This window comes from Lagenorhynchus albirostris, chromosome 7 (genome assembly GCF_949774975.1).
Source record: "Lagenorhynchus albirostris chromosome 7, mLagAlb1.1, whole genome shotgun sequence".
Classification (NCBI taxonomy): domain Eukaryota; kingdom Metazoa; phylum Chordata; class Mammalia; order Artiodactyla; family Delphinidae; genus Lagenorhynchus; species Lagenorhynchus albirostris.
Genome location: NC_083101.1, coordinates 10,531,109 through 10,546,810, shown reverse-complemented (window position 1 = coordinate 10,546,810; position 15,702 = coordinate 10,531,109). Strand labels below are relative to the sequence as shown.

The 15,702-nt window shown below is 38.3% G+C and overlaps 1 protein-coding gene and 1 non-coding gene across 3 annotated transcripts in view; one reads left to right on the top strand and one right to left on the bottom strand.

Annotated features, from left to right (window-relative positions):
• SCAI (suppressor of cancer cell invasion) overlaps positions 1-15,702 on the bottom strand; it is a 132,663-nt gene that overhangs the window by 63,896 nt on the left and 53,065 nt on the right. Inside the window, exons 3-6 of one of the 2 annotated variants that reach the window (XM_060153297.1) lie at positions 7,870-7,888; positions 6,333-6,341; positions 1,778-1,800; positions 575-724 (exon numbers count right to left, since the gene is read on the bottom strand). In XM_060153297.1, coding sequence (XP_060009280.1) covers positions 575-724; positions 1,778-1,800; positions 6,333-6,341; positions 7,870-7,888 — 201 coding nt within the window. The remainder of the gene's footprint in view (positions 1-574; positions 725-1,777; positions 1,801-6,332; positions 6,342-7,869; positions 7,889-15,702) is intronic. The other variant, XM_060153296.1, reaches the window with a different exon arrangement.
• On the top strand, positions 2,973-3,100 carry LOC132523953 (small nucleolar RNA SNORA64/SNORA10 family). The gene has a single exon (XR_009541721.1). It is a non-coding gene; the product is annotated as a small nucleolar RNA SNORA64/SNORA10 family (small nucleolar RNA).

The following is a 15,702-nucleotide window of genomic DNA, read 5'->3' as shown; positions in this document are numbered from 1 at the left end:
AATACGGCTAAACCATTTAAATAAAACAAAATGGTACAAAATTATTTACCCACCACACACAAGAATACACAAAGACACATTTTGACAAAATTGCATACAGCTTCTGCTACCAGTCAGTCAGGGCACACACAACTAATGTAAAAATAACACTGTCTAGAACACTCTTATTTTAGTTAACAGATACTTCATCCTAAGAAAAAGAAAGAATAAAAGAAATAAGCAAATAAACAAGTATACAGAAAATGTAACAGAAGAGAAGCCCCAGGTTCACTTGCATATGCATCCCAGGCTCCTTAGTTATCGCAATGTGTAAAATCAGATGTAAAATATGATGTGGAGTAAGGTATACAAGACCATCTAACAAAACAGCTCTCTCAACTTGAGTAAAACAATATAAGTTATCCTCTTCTGTTGTTTTCTCACCTGAGAATGAAGAAAAGAAGCATGATCATCTCTAGTACAGATATTTATATAACATTCTATCCATAACTTTTCAGAAACTTACCACACATCAGCCATGGAAAAAAAAGATACAGAACTAGATAAAAGTTTAAGGCATCAAGAGTCCACTAACCTTAACCCGTTGAACAGTTGCTTAGATTTATCCAGAAGGTAACAAAAATCTGTAACTGTTTTCCTCTCTCCCTGTGGGATGTCATCTTCAGCACCTCCAGAGGACATGATTTCTTTAAGAGCAAATTCAGTCCTGTAAGAAAACATATGTCTATTTACCAAGTAGGTGAAAATAAAAAGAGAAACAGACCTTAGTTATATCATCTGATAGCATTTTTTTAATGATAGAGACATCTTCTGATTACAATCAAATCATCAAAATAATTTAAGTATAAGATGGTGTGGAAGAATAGACAATCTCATATTGTGGGTGGGAATGAAAATTGGTACATCCATTTTAAAAAGCAGTTTTTATAATATTATTTCATCCAATAAATATTATTTGAATGGCTAAAATGTTCCAGGCACTCCTCTACATGGTTAAGAATAAAAAATGTTGAACCTTTTAACCTATTTATCTATTTTATCCATTCTGTATATCTGTCCCAGAAAATGATCCTACAAATGGAAAACCCTTTGTCCATAAAGATATTTATTTCGGTACCATAGTATTTAAAAGCTGTTATGAAACTAAAAAACCAAAGAGGGAAATGGCTAAGTACTTCATAGAACACTAATGACTACACTCTACTCTATCACTAACTTACAGTTATACTTAAGATGATAAAGCAATAATATGGATATACTTCAGTATAAAAGGGATATAAAAACCACATGCACACACACACATGTACATATATTTGAAAGCTATTTATTACTGAATCCAAGCTATCTTTCCATGTAATCAATCATGTTAATCAGCCATTTTAAAAACAGCAAGTTGCCAGATAGTATACATAGTATGAACCTATGCTAAAGAAAAAAAAATTCATTTGTGTTCACACACAGATAGAAGTCCCTGGGACAACACAGGGAAATCTGGTCCCAGTGCAGGGTGAAAAAATAGGCAGAGCAGACAAGGACCAGACACCAGAGATGGTAGTTGGGGGTGGTACAGTTATTTTGGCAAATATTTTTCTCTCCAACATTGTCTTAAACAGACAATTGCGGTTGCAAGGCAGGAAAACTGTAGCAAGCCTAGAACTGTCAAGGGGCTGCAGGGTAACACATGGGTGGCACTGCAGCCAGCTGATGGGGAAGTAGTTTACAACACGCATTGACAGTACTGGGTGGTCCTGCACGTTCACAAGTTCCTTCTTCCCACAACCTCTTTCCGCACGTCATGGACTAGGTGGTTTTAACAAAGGGAAACAGACCTTGAAAAGTGCAGAGTCTGGGAAGGGATTCCACACTACAGTGATCCTGGGTAAGTCATCTCCCACACTCAACAACCCCCTGCCTTCATTCTCTAAACCCAGAAGGAGATGCAGAAATGAGGCACAAACTGTACTTTCTCCAGCCCTCCCCATACAGTTCATGAGCCAAGGTGGCTAATATCCCCAGGACACAGGAGTTTACAGGAGAAAAAATCAAAGTTCAAAATAAACAAATTCAATAAGAAAGGATATTAGATATAAAGCAGGAAGAAAATATCATAATGAAGCAAATAAAAATACTGGGTATGAAAAATATAATCAATGAAATAAACTTAGTAGATGGATAAACTAAATAACAGAAAAGATACAGCTGAACAAATTAATTAGCTAAAACGTCAGGTTTAAGGTACTCTGCCAAAAGACATCAGGAAGAGATAGAATACACAAAAGAAAATTCAAGAGATATGGAAAAGGGAAATGAAGGAAATCAACATCCACATCATAGCATATAAAGAAGAAAGAAAAAATCATGAGAAGGCAATAAATACTTGTAGAAATAAACTTCTATAAACTTCCCAGAATTAGAGAAAATATAAAACCTCAAACTAAAAGGACTCAAAGAATGTTAAAGGAAAGAGAAGATAAAGAAATAATCCCACAGCCAGAAATATTAAAGTGAAACTTAAGAATCCAAAGAAGCCCTCTCCCATTCCCAAACTATCCAGTCCTACAGCCATTAGGTGGGTCAGAGCACAGCAGGTGTCCGTACAGAGGGTAGCCTCCTGGGTATCAGAGCACAAATTGTGAGGAGACCATCAACATCCATACAAAGGGCCAGCTTGCATGGGATGGTGGAGCTTGAGTGCAGTGATAAGGGTAACCACGAATGGGGACTGGCATGGGGAGTGAGAGCCTGAGCAGGGTGAGGAGGGCATGTCCACATGGAAGAGTTCAGAGGTAGAGAGAGATCTGTCATATATAGCGGATTCATCAAATAAGAAAATCTACTAAGGAAAAGGGGACCCAGAGTTCTCTCTGTAAGAGAAAGAAAACACAAACAAGGAAAGGGAAAAGGTTAGAATGAACCCTGTGGATTGAAACTGGGGGTATGGGTAAACTAATGGATGTTTAAAAAGAGTGATATATCTCTCAGCTCCCTTAATGACATTCTGAGTGTGGTTGGCGTATTTTCAGAGAGGGAGAGGAAGGTGCTCCTAATGCACGACAGACTGGCCCACAGTGGCCACTCTGTTCCTAGAAGTGCAACAGCTTCCGTCTGCATCTGGGGTTTCACCAACCCTCTCTTGTTTTTCCTTTCCCAGCCAAGGCCACTTTTGATGCCATTTCCAAGACCTACCTTTACCTCACTCCTGATCTCTGGAAAGAAATAGTGTTCACCAAGTCTCCGTATCAGGAATTCACTGACCATCTTGTAAAGACCCACACAGAGTTTCTGTGCAGAGGACCCAGGCTCCAGCTGTAGCCACCACATATTTTTATATGAGAAAAGTAAAGTGAATGAAGCCAGTTAAAAAGAAAAAGAGAGACATAAACGTCTGGGGGGGGAGGGGGGCGGCGTGATGTGTACATAAGTATACTCCCCAGTTCTGTAAATCTGTCTAGTGAGAGGGCCTGGGAACAGTGACCACTCCCCCCAAGACCCCCACCAATGGTATGAACATACCTAGCATCCAAATCTTGGCTTCTAACACCATTCTCCAATAAAGGGAACCAGAGCTCCTTGGAGAATAGTAATTGTCTAATTACAGCCCTGGAGCAGAAAAAGTACAAGATGAATCTGGAATATCCTGTGCCAGAGAGCAACAAAGTGCTCAAAGAATGACAGACACATAAGAAAAGGATATAGGACTTAAGTGTCCATCAACAGATGAATGATAAAGAAAATGTGGTATATGTACACAATGGAATATTATTCAGTCATAAAAAGGGGAAGTCCTGCTATTTGCAACGACATGGATGGACCTTGACAGCATTATGCTAAGTTAAATAAGTCACACAGAGAAAGACATATACTGTATGATCTTACTTATATGTGGAATCTTACAGAAAAAAACAAACTCATAGAAACAGAGAATAGATTGGTGGTTTCTGGAAGTGGGGGTGGGGAGTGATAGAAAACTGTGAAGGTGGTCGAAGGGTACAAACTTCCACTTATAAGATAAATAAGTTCTGGGGATGTAATCTACAATATGGTGACTATAGCTAACAATATTGTATTATACATTTGAAAGTTGCCAACAAAGTAGATCTTAGTTCTTATCACAAGAAAAAAATTTTTGTAACTGTGTGAGGTGATGGATGATAACCAAACTTATTGTGGTAATCATTTTGCAGTATATAATACATCAAATCATTATGTGTACACCTTAAACTAATAGAATGTTATATGTTAATGACATCTCAATAAAACTGGGATAAATAAATGAATAAAAAATAAAATCAAGCATTACAAAAGGACCTAGGATCTAGCTTGAGGGAGCATCCACTAACCAAATTGGGGATAATTTCAGCATCAAAACAAATAATGATAGTAATGGATTATAACCTATTAAATAAGAAATGATAAAGCAATACTGACATAAGTGAATGAATCAATGTAAAGTTTGATAGTGAATGGGATAGTTTCAGAGTACTTGCACACAAAATACACATTAATTCCAAAAGGAAAAAGTAACATCACAACAATGAAATCTGGCAGACATCACCTTGATTAAGTGACCAAAATGAACATCATTCATAATCAGATAAATCAAAGTCCTCTACCACCTGATAGGATGAGAAGTGATTTTCCTGCCAAAGAGACCTAATCATGAGGAAACAGACAAAATCAAATTGGGAGAGATATTCTACAAATAACCAAACTGTAATCTTCAGATATGTCAGGATATTCCCCCAAAGAAAAGGGAAGACTGAAGTGCGATGCCTGATTCAGAGCTGGATCTTTCTGCTGTAAAGGATGTTATTGGGACAAGTGGTGAAGCTTGAATGGAATCTGAGAACTAGATGGTAGTAATACATCAATGTTAATTAGAAAAAAATATGAAACCTGGAATTCCCTGGCAGTCCAGTGGTTAGGACTGCACTTCCACTTCAGGGGCCACAGGTTCAATCCCTGGTCGGGGAGCTAAGATCCTGCATGCCGCGCAGTGTGCCACCCCCCCAAAAAAAAAGAAAGAAAGAAAAAAACCTTACCAGTAACCAACGGAAAAAAAACCCTAATACAACAAAGTTAGCACATTAAAAATATACTAATTATTTAGCACACTAAATGTGTCAACAGATGAATGGATAAAAAAGATGTGGTATATATATATACAATAGAATATTACTCAGCCATAAAAAAGAATGAAATAATGCCATTTGCAGCAACCTAGAGATGAAAGTTGAGATTATCATACTAACTGCAGTCAGACAGAGAAAGACAAATATCATATGATATCAATTATGTGTGGAATCTAGAAAATGATACAAATGAACTTATTAACAAAACAGAAATAGACCCACAGACATAGAAAACAAACTTACCATTACCAAAGGGGAAGGATCGGGATCAATTAGGAGTCTGATATTAGCAGATATAAACTACTATATATAGAATAAACAACAAAGTCCTACTGTATAGTACACAGAACTATATTTGATATCTTATAATAAACCATAATGGAAAAAGAATATGAAAATGAATATATATAATACCTACTTTGTTGTACACCAGAAGTTAACACAACATTGTAAATCAACTATACTTCAATTAAAAAATAATATGCTGCAACTAAGACGCGGTGCAGCCAAATAAATAAATAAATATTTTTTAAAAACAAAAAAAAAATAATAAAAAAGAAAAGTCTATAAAATTTTCAAAAGGCAAAATAAAGTAATGAACATACAAAAAAATACGCTAATTACTGCAGTTGAGTATGCACTGAAACCAGCATATTCACTAGGGGCAGTGTAAAATAGTGCAGACCCTTGAGACTCACTGTATGTATCGGGGGATACATTTATTCTTTCTATTAGACTCAGCAGTTACACTTCTGGAAACTTATCTTAAGGAACATGTTAACCATCATTACTGATAAATTACTCATAACACAGGGAACTGGTGTTCCCCTCCACCCTCCACTCTCATATAATTACCTATTTTTCAACCTCACTGAAATATGGGCAAGTCTCTGAACCAATTCTACTCTTACATAACATCACAATTTTACACGTTATTCTCTTCGCCTATTTTGGTCACCTGGCAAGTTTATATTCATAGTTTAAGATATTACTCAAATGACACCTTTTCAGACTTTCCTTGAAAACCTAATCTCTCCCTGGCACTTACATATGATCAAGTCGGTAGAGGCTTCTCCAGTGACACCATAAAAAGTTACACATGATACAACTGTTTGTTAAAAAAAGTCTGTCTCACTGTCTAGACCTACACTGTCCGAAACTATAATTACTGGCCACATGTGGCTACTGAGCACTTGAAACATGGCTACTCTAAGTTGGGATGTGTTGTAAATGTAAAATACACCAAATTTAGAAGATTTAGCATGAAAAAAGATGTAAAAATCTCAGTAATAATTTTTATATTGTTACATGTTGAAATAATGTTTTAGTTATTTAGTAAAATAAAATACATTATTAAAACTAGTTTCATCAGTTTCTTTTTACTTTTTAATCTGATCATATTTCTTTATCCACCAATTTTATTTTATTATTATTTTTTTATTGAAGTATAGTTGATTTACAATGTTGTGTTAGCTTCTGGTATACAGCAAAGTGATTCAGTTACACATAAATATACATATTGTTTTTCAGATTGTTTTTCATTATGGTTTATTACAAGATATTGAATATAGTTCCCTGTGTTATACAGTAGGACCTTATGGTTTATCTGTTAGTTTGTTTGTTTTAATGTCGGTTCATTGGTTTGTTTATTTATTTATTTTTGGCTGTGTTGGGTCCCCGTTTCTGTGCGAGGGCTTGCTCCAGTTGAGGCAAGCAGGGGCCACTATTCATCGTGGTGTGTGGGCCTCTCACTATCGTGGCCTCTCTTATTGCGGAGCACAGGCTCCAGACACACAGGCTCAGTAGTTGTGGCTCACGGGCTTAGTTGCTCCGCGGCATGTGGGATCTTCCCAGACCAGGGCTCGAACCCGTGTCCCCTGCATCGGCAGGCAGATTCTCAACCACTGCACCACCAGGGAAGCCTAGTTTATCTGTTTTATATGTAGTAGTTTTTATCAGCTAATCCCAAACTCCTAATTTATCCTCCCAACTTTCCCCTTTGGTAACCATAAATTTGTTGGGGTTTTTTTTCCGCTATGTCTGTGAGTCTGTTTCTGTTTTGTAAATAAGTTCATTTGTATCATTTTTTAGATTCCACACATTAAGAGATATCATATGATATCTTTGTCTGATTTACTTCACTTAGTATGATAATCTCTAGGATCATTCATGTTGCTGCAAATGGCATTATTTCATTCTTTTTTATGGCTGAGTAATATTCCACGGTATATATACACCACATCTTTTATCCATTCATCTGTCGATGGACATTTCGGTTGCTTCCATGTCTTGGCTATTGTAAATAGTGCTGCGATGAACACTGGGGTGCATGCATCTTTTTGAATTTAGAGTCTGCTCCAGCTACATGGCCAGGAGTTGGACTGCTGGATCACATGCCAACTCTATTTTTACTTTTTTAAGGAACTTCCATACTGTTCTCCATAGTGGCTGCACCATTAATGTGATTATATTTCTATCAAACAGATATAAAGCTGTCAATATTCATAGATGATACAAACCTCTCCATAGAAATTTCAAAAGAACCTACAGATAAATTATTAGAATTAACCAGTGAAATTAGCAAAGTTGCTGGATATAAGGTGAATTATAAAAAGGCAACTGGAAAGGGGACCTTCAAGATGGTAGAGGAGTAAGACGTGGAGATCACCTTCCTCCCAGCAAATACATCAAAAATACATCTACATGTGGAACAACTCCTACAGAACACCTACTGAACGTCGGCAGAAGACCTCAGACTTCCCAAAAGGCAAGAAACTCCCCATGTACCTGGGTAGGGCAAAAGAAAAAAGAAAGAACAGAGACAAAATAGGGACAGGACCTGCACCTCTGGGAGGGAGCTGTGAAGGAGGAAAAGTTTCCACACACTAGGAAGCCCCTTCACTAGTGGAGACAGGGGGTGGGGTGGGCGGCGGAGGGATGCTTGGGAGCCACGGAGGAGAGCGCAGCAATAGGGGTGCAGAGGGCAAAGCGGAGAGATTCCTGCACAGAGGATCAGTGCCAACCAGCCTGAGAGGCTTGTCTGCTCACCCACTGGGACGGGTTGGGGCTGGGAGCTGAGGATCGGGCTTTGGAGGTCAGACGCCAGGGAGGGGACTGGGGTTGGCTGTGTGAACACTGACTGAAGGGGGCTACTGCACCATAGCTAGCTGGGAGGGAGCCCAGGAAAAAGTCTGGAACTGCCTAAAAGGCAAGAGACCATTGTTTCGGGGTGCGTGAGGAGAGGGGATACCTTGTCTGCCCAAAGAAAGCAGAGCATCGCCTAAATGAGCTTCAGAGATGGGTGCGGGCTGCGCTATCAGCTCAGACCGCAGAGATGGCCATGAAATGTTAACGCTGCTGCTGCAGCCACCAAGAATCCCACTATCCACACCTCCCTGGGAGTCTGTGCAGTCCGTCACTGCCAGAGTCCCGTGACCCAGGGACAAATTCCCCAGGAGAACACACGGCAGGCCTCAAGCTGTTGCAATGTCACGCTGGCCTCTGCCACCGCAGGCTTGCCCCGCGTTCCAATTATAACTACAGTACCCCTCCCTCCCCCTGGCCTGAATGAGCAAGAGCCCCCTAATCAGCTGCTGCTTTAACCACGTCCTATCTGGATGGGAACAGATGCCTGAGGGCGACCTACATGCAGAGGCAGGGCCAAATCCAAAGATGAACCCCAGGAGCTGTGCGGAGAAAGAAGAGAAAGGGAAATCTCTCCCAGCAGCCTCAGGAGCAGCGGATCAAATCCCCACAATTAACTTGATATACGCTGCATCTGTGGAATACCTGAACAGACAACGAATCATCCCAAAATTGAGGCAGTGGACTTTGGCAGCAACTGTAGACTAGGGGTTTGCTGTCTGTGACTGATTTGTTTCTGATTTTTATGTTTACCTTAGTACAGTTTTTAGCACTTGTTATCATTGGTGGATTTGTTTATTAGTTTGGTTGCTCTCTTCTTCTTTTTTGTATTATTATTTTTGTGTTTTTTATTTTAATAATATTTTTTCTTTCTTTTTTTCCCCCTTTTCTTCTGAGCCATGTGGCTGACAGGGTCTTGGTGCTCCAGCCTGGTGTCTGGCCTGAGCCTCTGAGGTGGGAGAGCTGAGTTCAGGACACTGGACTACCAGAGACCTCCCAGTCCCACGTAATATCAATCGGTGAGAGCTCTCCCAGAGATCTCCGTCTAAACGCTAAGACCCAGCTCCACCCAATGATCAGCAAGCTCCAGTGCTGGACGCCCCATGCCAAGCAACTAGCATGACAGGAACACAACCCCACCCCTGAGCAGAGAGTTTGCCTAAAATCGTACTAAGTTCACAGACACCCCAAAACACACCACTGGACACAGCCCTGCCCACCAGAAAGACAAGATCCAGCCCCACCCACCAGAACACAGGCACCAGTCCCCTCCACCAGGAAGCCTACACAAGCCACTGAACCAACCTCACCCACTGGGAGCAGACACCAAAAGCAACGGGAACTACGAACCTACAGCCTGCGAAAAGGAGACACCAAACACAGTTAAACAAAATGAGAAGACAGGGAAATATGCAGCAGATGAAGAGGCAAGGTAAAAACCCACTGGACCAAACGGATGAAGAGGAAACAGGCAGTCTACCTGAAAAAGAATTCAGAGTAATGATAGTAAAGATGATCCAAAATCTTGGAAATAGAATGGAGAAAATACAAGAAATGTTTAACAAGACCTAGAAGAACTAAAAAGCAAACAACAATGATGAACAACACAATAAATGAAATTAAAAATTCTCTAGAAGGAATCAATAGCAGAATAACTGAGGCAGAAGAACAGATAAATGACCTGGATGACATAATAGTGGAAATAACTACTGCAGAGCAGAATAAAGAAAAAAGAATGAAAAGAATTGAGTACAGTCTCAGAGACCTCTGGGACAACATTAAACGCACCAACATTTGAATTATAGCGGTCCCAGAAGAAGAGAAAAAGAAAGGGTCTGAGAAAATATTTGAAGAGATTATAGTTGAAAACTTCCCTACTATGGGAAAGGAAATAGCCAATCAAGTCCAGGAAGTGCCGAGAGTCCCATACAGCATAAACCAAGGAGAAATACGCCAAGACACATATTAAGCAAACTATCAAAAATTAAATACAAAGAAAAAATATTAAAAGCATAAAGGGAAAAGCAACAAATAACATACAAGGGAATCCCCATAAGGTTAACAGCTGATCTTTCAGCAGAAACTCTGCAAGCCAGAAGGGAGTGGCAGGACATATTTAAAGAGATGAAAGGGAAAAACCTACAACCAACATTACACTACCCAGAAAGGATCTCATTTAGATTTGACGGAGAAATTAAAGCCTTTACAGGCAAGCAAAAGTGAAGAGAATTCAGCACCACCAAACCAGCTTTAAAACAAATGCTAAAGGAACTTCTCTAGGCAGGAAACACAGAGAAGGAAAAGACCTACAAAAACAAACCCAGAACAACTAAGAAAATGGTAATACGAACATACATATCAATAATTACCTTAAATGTAAATGGTTTAAAGCTCCAACCAAAATACACAGACTGGCTGAATAGATACAAAAACAAGCCCCATATATATGCTGTCTACAAGAGACCCACTTCAGACCTAGGGACACATACAGACTGAAAGTGAGGGGATGAAAAAAGATATTCCATGCAAATGGAAATCAAAAGAAAGCTGGAGTAGCAATTCTCGTATCAGACAAAATAGACTTTAAAATAAAGACTATTACAAGAGACAAAGAAGGACACTACATAATGATCAAGGGATCAATCCAAGAAGAAGATATAACAATTGTAAATATTTATGCACCCAACACAGGAGCACCTCAATACATAAGGCAAATACTAACAGCCATAAAAGGGGAAATCGACAGTAACACAATCATAGTAGGGGACTTTAACACCCCACTTTCACCAATGGACAGATCATGCAAAATGAAAATAAATAAGGAAACACAAGCTTTAAATGACATATCAAACAAGATGGACTTAATTGATACTTCTAAGACATTCCATCCAGAAACAACAGAAGACACTTTCTTCTCAAGTGCTCGTGGAACATTCTCCAGTATAGATCACTTCTTGGGCCACAAATCAAGCCTTGGTAAATTTAAGAAAATTGAAATTGTATCAAGTATCTTTTCTGATCACAACGTTATGAGACTAGATATCAATTACAGGAAAAAAACTGTAAAAAAAGGGCTTCCCTGGTGGTGCAGTGGTTCAGAGTCCGCCTGCTGATGCAGGGGACATGGATTCGTGCCCCGGTCTGGGAATATCCCACATGCTGCGGAGCAGCTGGGCCCGTGAGCCATGACCGCTGAGCCTGCGCATCCCGAGCCTGTGCTCCGCAACGGGAGAGGCCACAACAGTGAGAGGCCCGTATACCGCAAAAAAAAAAAAAAAAAAAAAAAAAAACTAAAAAATACAAACACATGGAGGCTAAACAATATGCTACTAAATAACCAAGAGATCACTGAAGAAATCAAAGAGGAAATCAGAAAATACCTAGAAACAAATGACAATGAAAACACGATGTCCCAAAACCTATGGGATGCAGCAATAGCAGTTCTAACAGGGAAGTTTATAGCAATACAATCCTACCTCAAGAAACAAGAAAAATCTCAAATAAATAACCTAACCTTAAACCTAAGCAATTAGAGAAAGAAGAACAAAAAAACCCCAAACTTAGAGAAGGAAAGAAATCATGAAGATAAGATCAGAAATAAATGAAAAAGAAAGAAACAATAGCAAAGATCAATAAAACTAAAAGCTGGTTCTCTGAGAAGATAAACAAAATTGATAAACCATTAGCCAGACTCATCAAGAAAAAAAGGGAGAAGACTCAAATCAACAGAATTAAAAATGAAAAAGGAGAAGTAACAACTGACACTGCAGAAATACAAAGGATCATGAGAGATTACTACAAGCAACTACATGCCAATAAAATGGACAACCTGGAAAAAATGGACAAATTCTTAGAAAAGCACAACCTTCCAAGACTGAACCAGGAAGAAATAGAAAATATAAACAGACGAATCACAAGCACTGAAATTGAAACTGTGATTAAAAATCTTCCAACAAACCAAAGCCCAGGACCAGATGGATTCACAGGTGAATTCTATCAAACATTTAGGGATGAGCTAACACCCATCCTTCTCAAACTCTTCCAAAATATAGCAGAGGCAGGAACAATCCCAAACTCATTCAACGAGGCCCCCATCACCCTGATACCAAGACCAGACAAAGATGTCACAGAAAAGAAAACTACAGGCCAATATCACTGATGAACACAGATGCAAAAATCCTCAACAAAATACTAGCAAACAGAATCCAACAGCATATTAAAAGGATCATACAACATGATCAAGTGGGGTTTATCCCAGGAATGCAAGGATTCTTCAATATATGCAAATCAATCAATGTGATACACCATATTAACAAACTGAAGGAAAAAAACCATATGATAATCTCAATAGAAGCAGAAAAAGCTTTTGACAAAATTCAACACCCATTTATGATAAAAACTCTCCAGAAAGTGGGCATAGAGGGAACCTACCTCAACATAATAATGGCCATATATGACAAACTGAAAGCCAACATCATTCTCATTGGTGAAAAACTGAAAACATTTCCTCTAAGATCAGGAACAAGACAAGGTTGCCCACACTCACCACTGTTATTCAACAAAGTTTTGGAAGTTTTAGCCACAGCAATCTAAGAAGAAAAAGGTATAAAAGGAATCCAAATCAGAAAAGAAGAAGTAAAACTGTCACTGTTTCCAGATGACATGATACTATACATAGAGAATCCTAAAGATGCTACCAGAAAACTACTAGGGCTAATCAGTGAATGTGGTAAAGTAGCAGGATACAAAATTAATGCACAGAGATCTCTTGCATTTCTATACACTAATGATGAAAAATCTGAAAGTGAAATTAAGGAAACACTCCCATTTACCATTGCAACAAAAAGAATAAAACACCTAGGAATAAACCTACCTAAAGAGACAAAAGACCTGTATGCAGAAAACTACAAGACACTGATGAAAGAAATTAAAGATGATACCAACAGATGGAGAGATATACCATGTTCCTGGATTTGAAGAATCAACATTGTGAAAATGACTATACTACCCAAAGCAACCTACAGATTCAATGCAATCCCTATCAAACTACCAATGGCATTTTTCACAAAAATGAACAAAAAATTTTTGTTTTGCTCATTAGAACAAACAAAAAATCACACAATTTGTATGGAAACACAAAAGAACCCGAATAGCCAAAGCAATCTAGAGAAAGAAAAACAGAGCTGGAGGAATCAGGCTCCCTGACTTCAGACTACACTACAAAGCTATAGTAATCAAGACAGTATGGTACTGGCACAAAAACAGAAATATAGATTAATGGAACAGGACAGAAAGCCCAGAGATAAACCCACACACAAATGGTCACCTTATCTTTGATAAGGGAGGCAAGAATATACAATGGAGAAAAGACAGCCTCTTCAATAAGTGGTTCTGGGAAAACTGGACCGCAAACTGGACAGCTACATGTAAAAGAATGAAATTAGAACACTCCCTAACACCGTATACAAAAATAAACTCAAAATGGATTAAAGACCTAAATGTAAGGTCAGACACTATAAAACTCTTAGAGGAAAACATAGGCAGAACACTCTTTGACATAAATCACAGCAAGATCCTTTTTGACCCACCTCCTAGAGAAATGGAAATAAAAACAAAAATAAACAAATGGGACCTAATGAAACTTCAAAGCTTTTGCACATCAAAGGAAACCATAAACAAGGTGAAAAGACAACTCTCAGAATGGGAGAAAATATTTGCATATGAAGCAGCTGACAAAGGATTAATCTCCAAAATATACAAGCAGCTCATGCAGCTCAATATCAAAAAAACAAACAATCCAATCCAAAAATGGGCAGAAGATGTAAATAGACATTTCTCCAAAGAAGATATACAGATTGCCAGCAAACACATGAAAGGATGCTCAACCTCACTAATATTGGAGAAATGCAAATCAAAACTGCAATGAAGTATCACCTCACACTGGTCAGAATGGCCCTCATCAAAAAATCTACAAACAAATGCTGGAGAAGGTATGGAGAAAAGGGAACCCTCTTGCACTGTTGGTGGGAATGTAAATTGATACAGCCACTACAGAGAACAGTATGGAGGTTCCTTAAAAAACTAAAAATAGAACTACCATATGACCCAACAATCCCAATACTGGGCATATACCCTGAGAAAACCATAATTCAGAAAGAGTCATGTACCACAACGTTCATTGTGGCACTATTTACAATAGCCAGAACATGGAAGCAATCTAACTGTCCACCAACAGATGAATGGATAAAGAAAATGTGGCACATATATACAATGGAATATTACTCAGCCATAAAAAGAAACGAAATCGAGTTATTTGTAGTGAGGTGGAATGACCTAGAGTCTGTCATACAGAGTGAAGTAAGTCAGAAAGAGAAAAACAAATACTGTATGCTAACACATATATATGGAATCTAAAAGAAAAAAAAAAAGGTTCTGACGAACTTAGGGGCAGGACAGGAATAAAGACGCAGACATAGAGAATGCACTTGAGGACAAGGGGAGGGGGAATGGTAAGCTGGGACAAAGTGAGAGAGTAGCACTGACATATATACACTACCAAAGGTAAAATAGATAGCTAGTGGGAAGCAGCCACATAGCACAGGGAGATCAGCTCGGTGCTTTGTGACCACCTAGAGGAGTGGGATAGGGAGTGTGGGAGGGAGACGCAAGAGGGAGGGGATATGGGGATATATGTATACATATAGCTGATTCACCGTGTTATACAGCAGAAACTAACACAACATTGTAAAGCAATTATACTCCAATAAAGATATTTCTAAAAATTTAAAAAAATAAAAAGGCAACTGTATTTCTATATCCTAAGATAAATAATTAGAAAGTGAAACTTTAAAGAAAATTAAAGCATTGACATTAGCACCAAATAACACCAAATAACTAGGAATAAATAAAATGCAGATGTGTAAGACCTCATCACAGAAGACTGTAAAACTCTGAGAGTTAAATTAAAGAAAAATTAATAGAAAATTAAGAATATGCCATTTTTTTTACTGGAAGCTTGAAAATTATAAACACATCAATTCTCCCTAAATTGGTCTATAGATTTAATGCAGTACTAATCAAAATCTTAATAAACTTATTCAGATTTGTGGTAATGGACAAGTTGATTCTATAATTTATATGGAAATGCCAAGAGCCAACAGCAGCTAAATTAATCTTGAAGAACAACAAGATGGGAAGACTTACTCCACTGGATATCAAAAATTTTATAAAGTTCCAGGATTGAAGACTGTGGTACTGGTGCAGGAAGAGAAAAGCAGACCAATATGACAGAACAGAGTTGAGAAATGACCCACAAGTAAACAGATACTCGATTTATAACAAAGGTAGCAGTGTAAAACAATGAGAAAAAATAGTTTATCAAAAAAATAAAAAACAGAAGTAAAGAAAGGAAGAGAAAAAGAGCTAG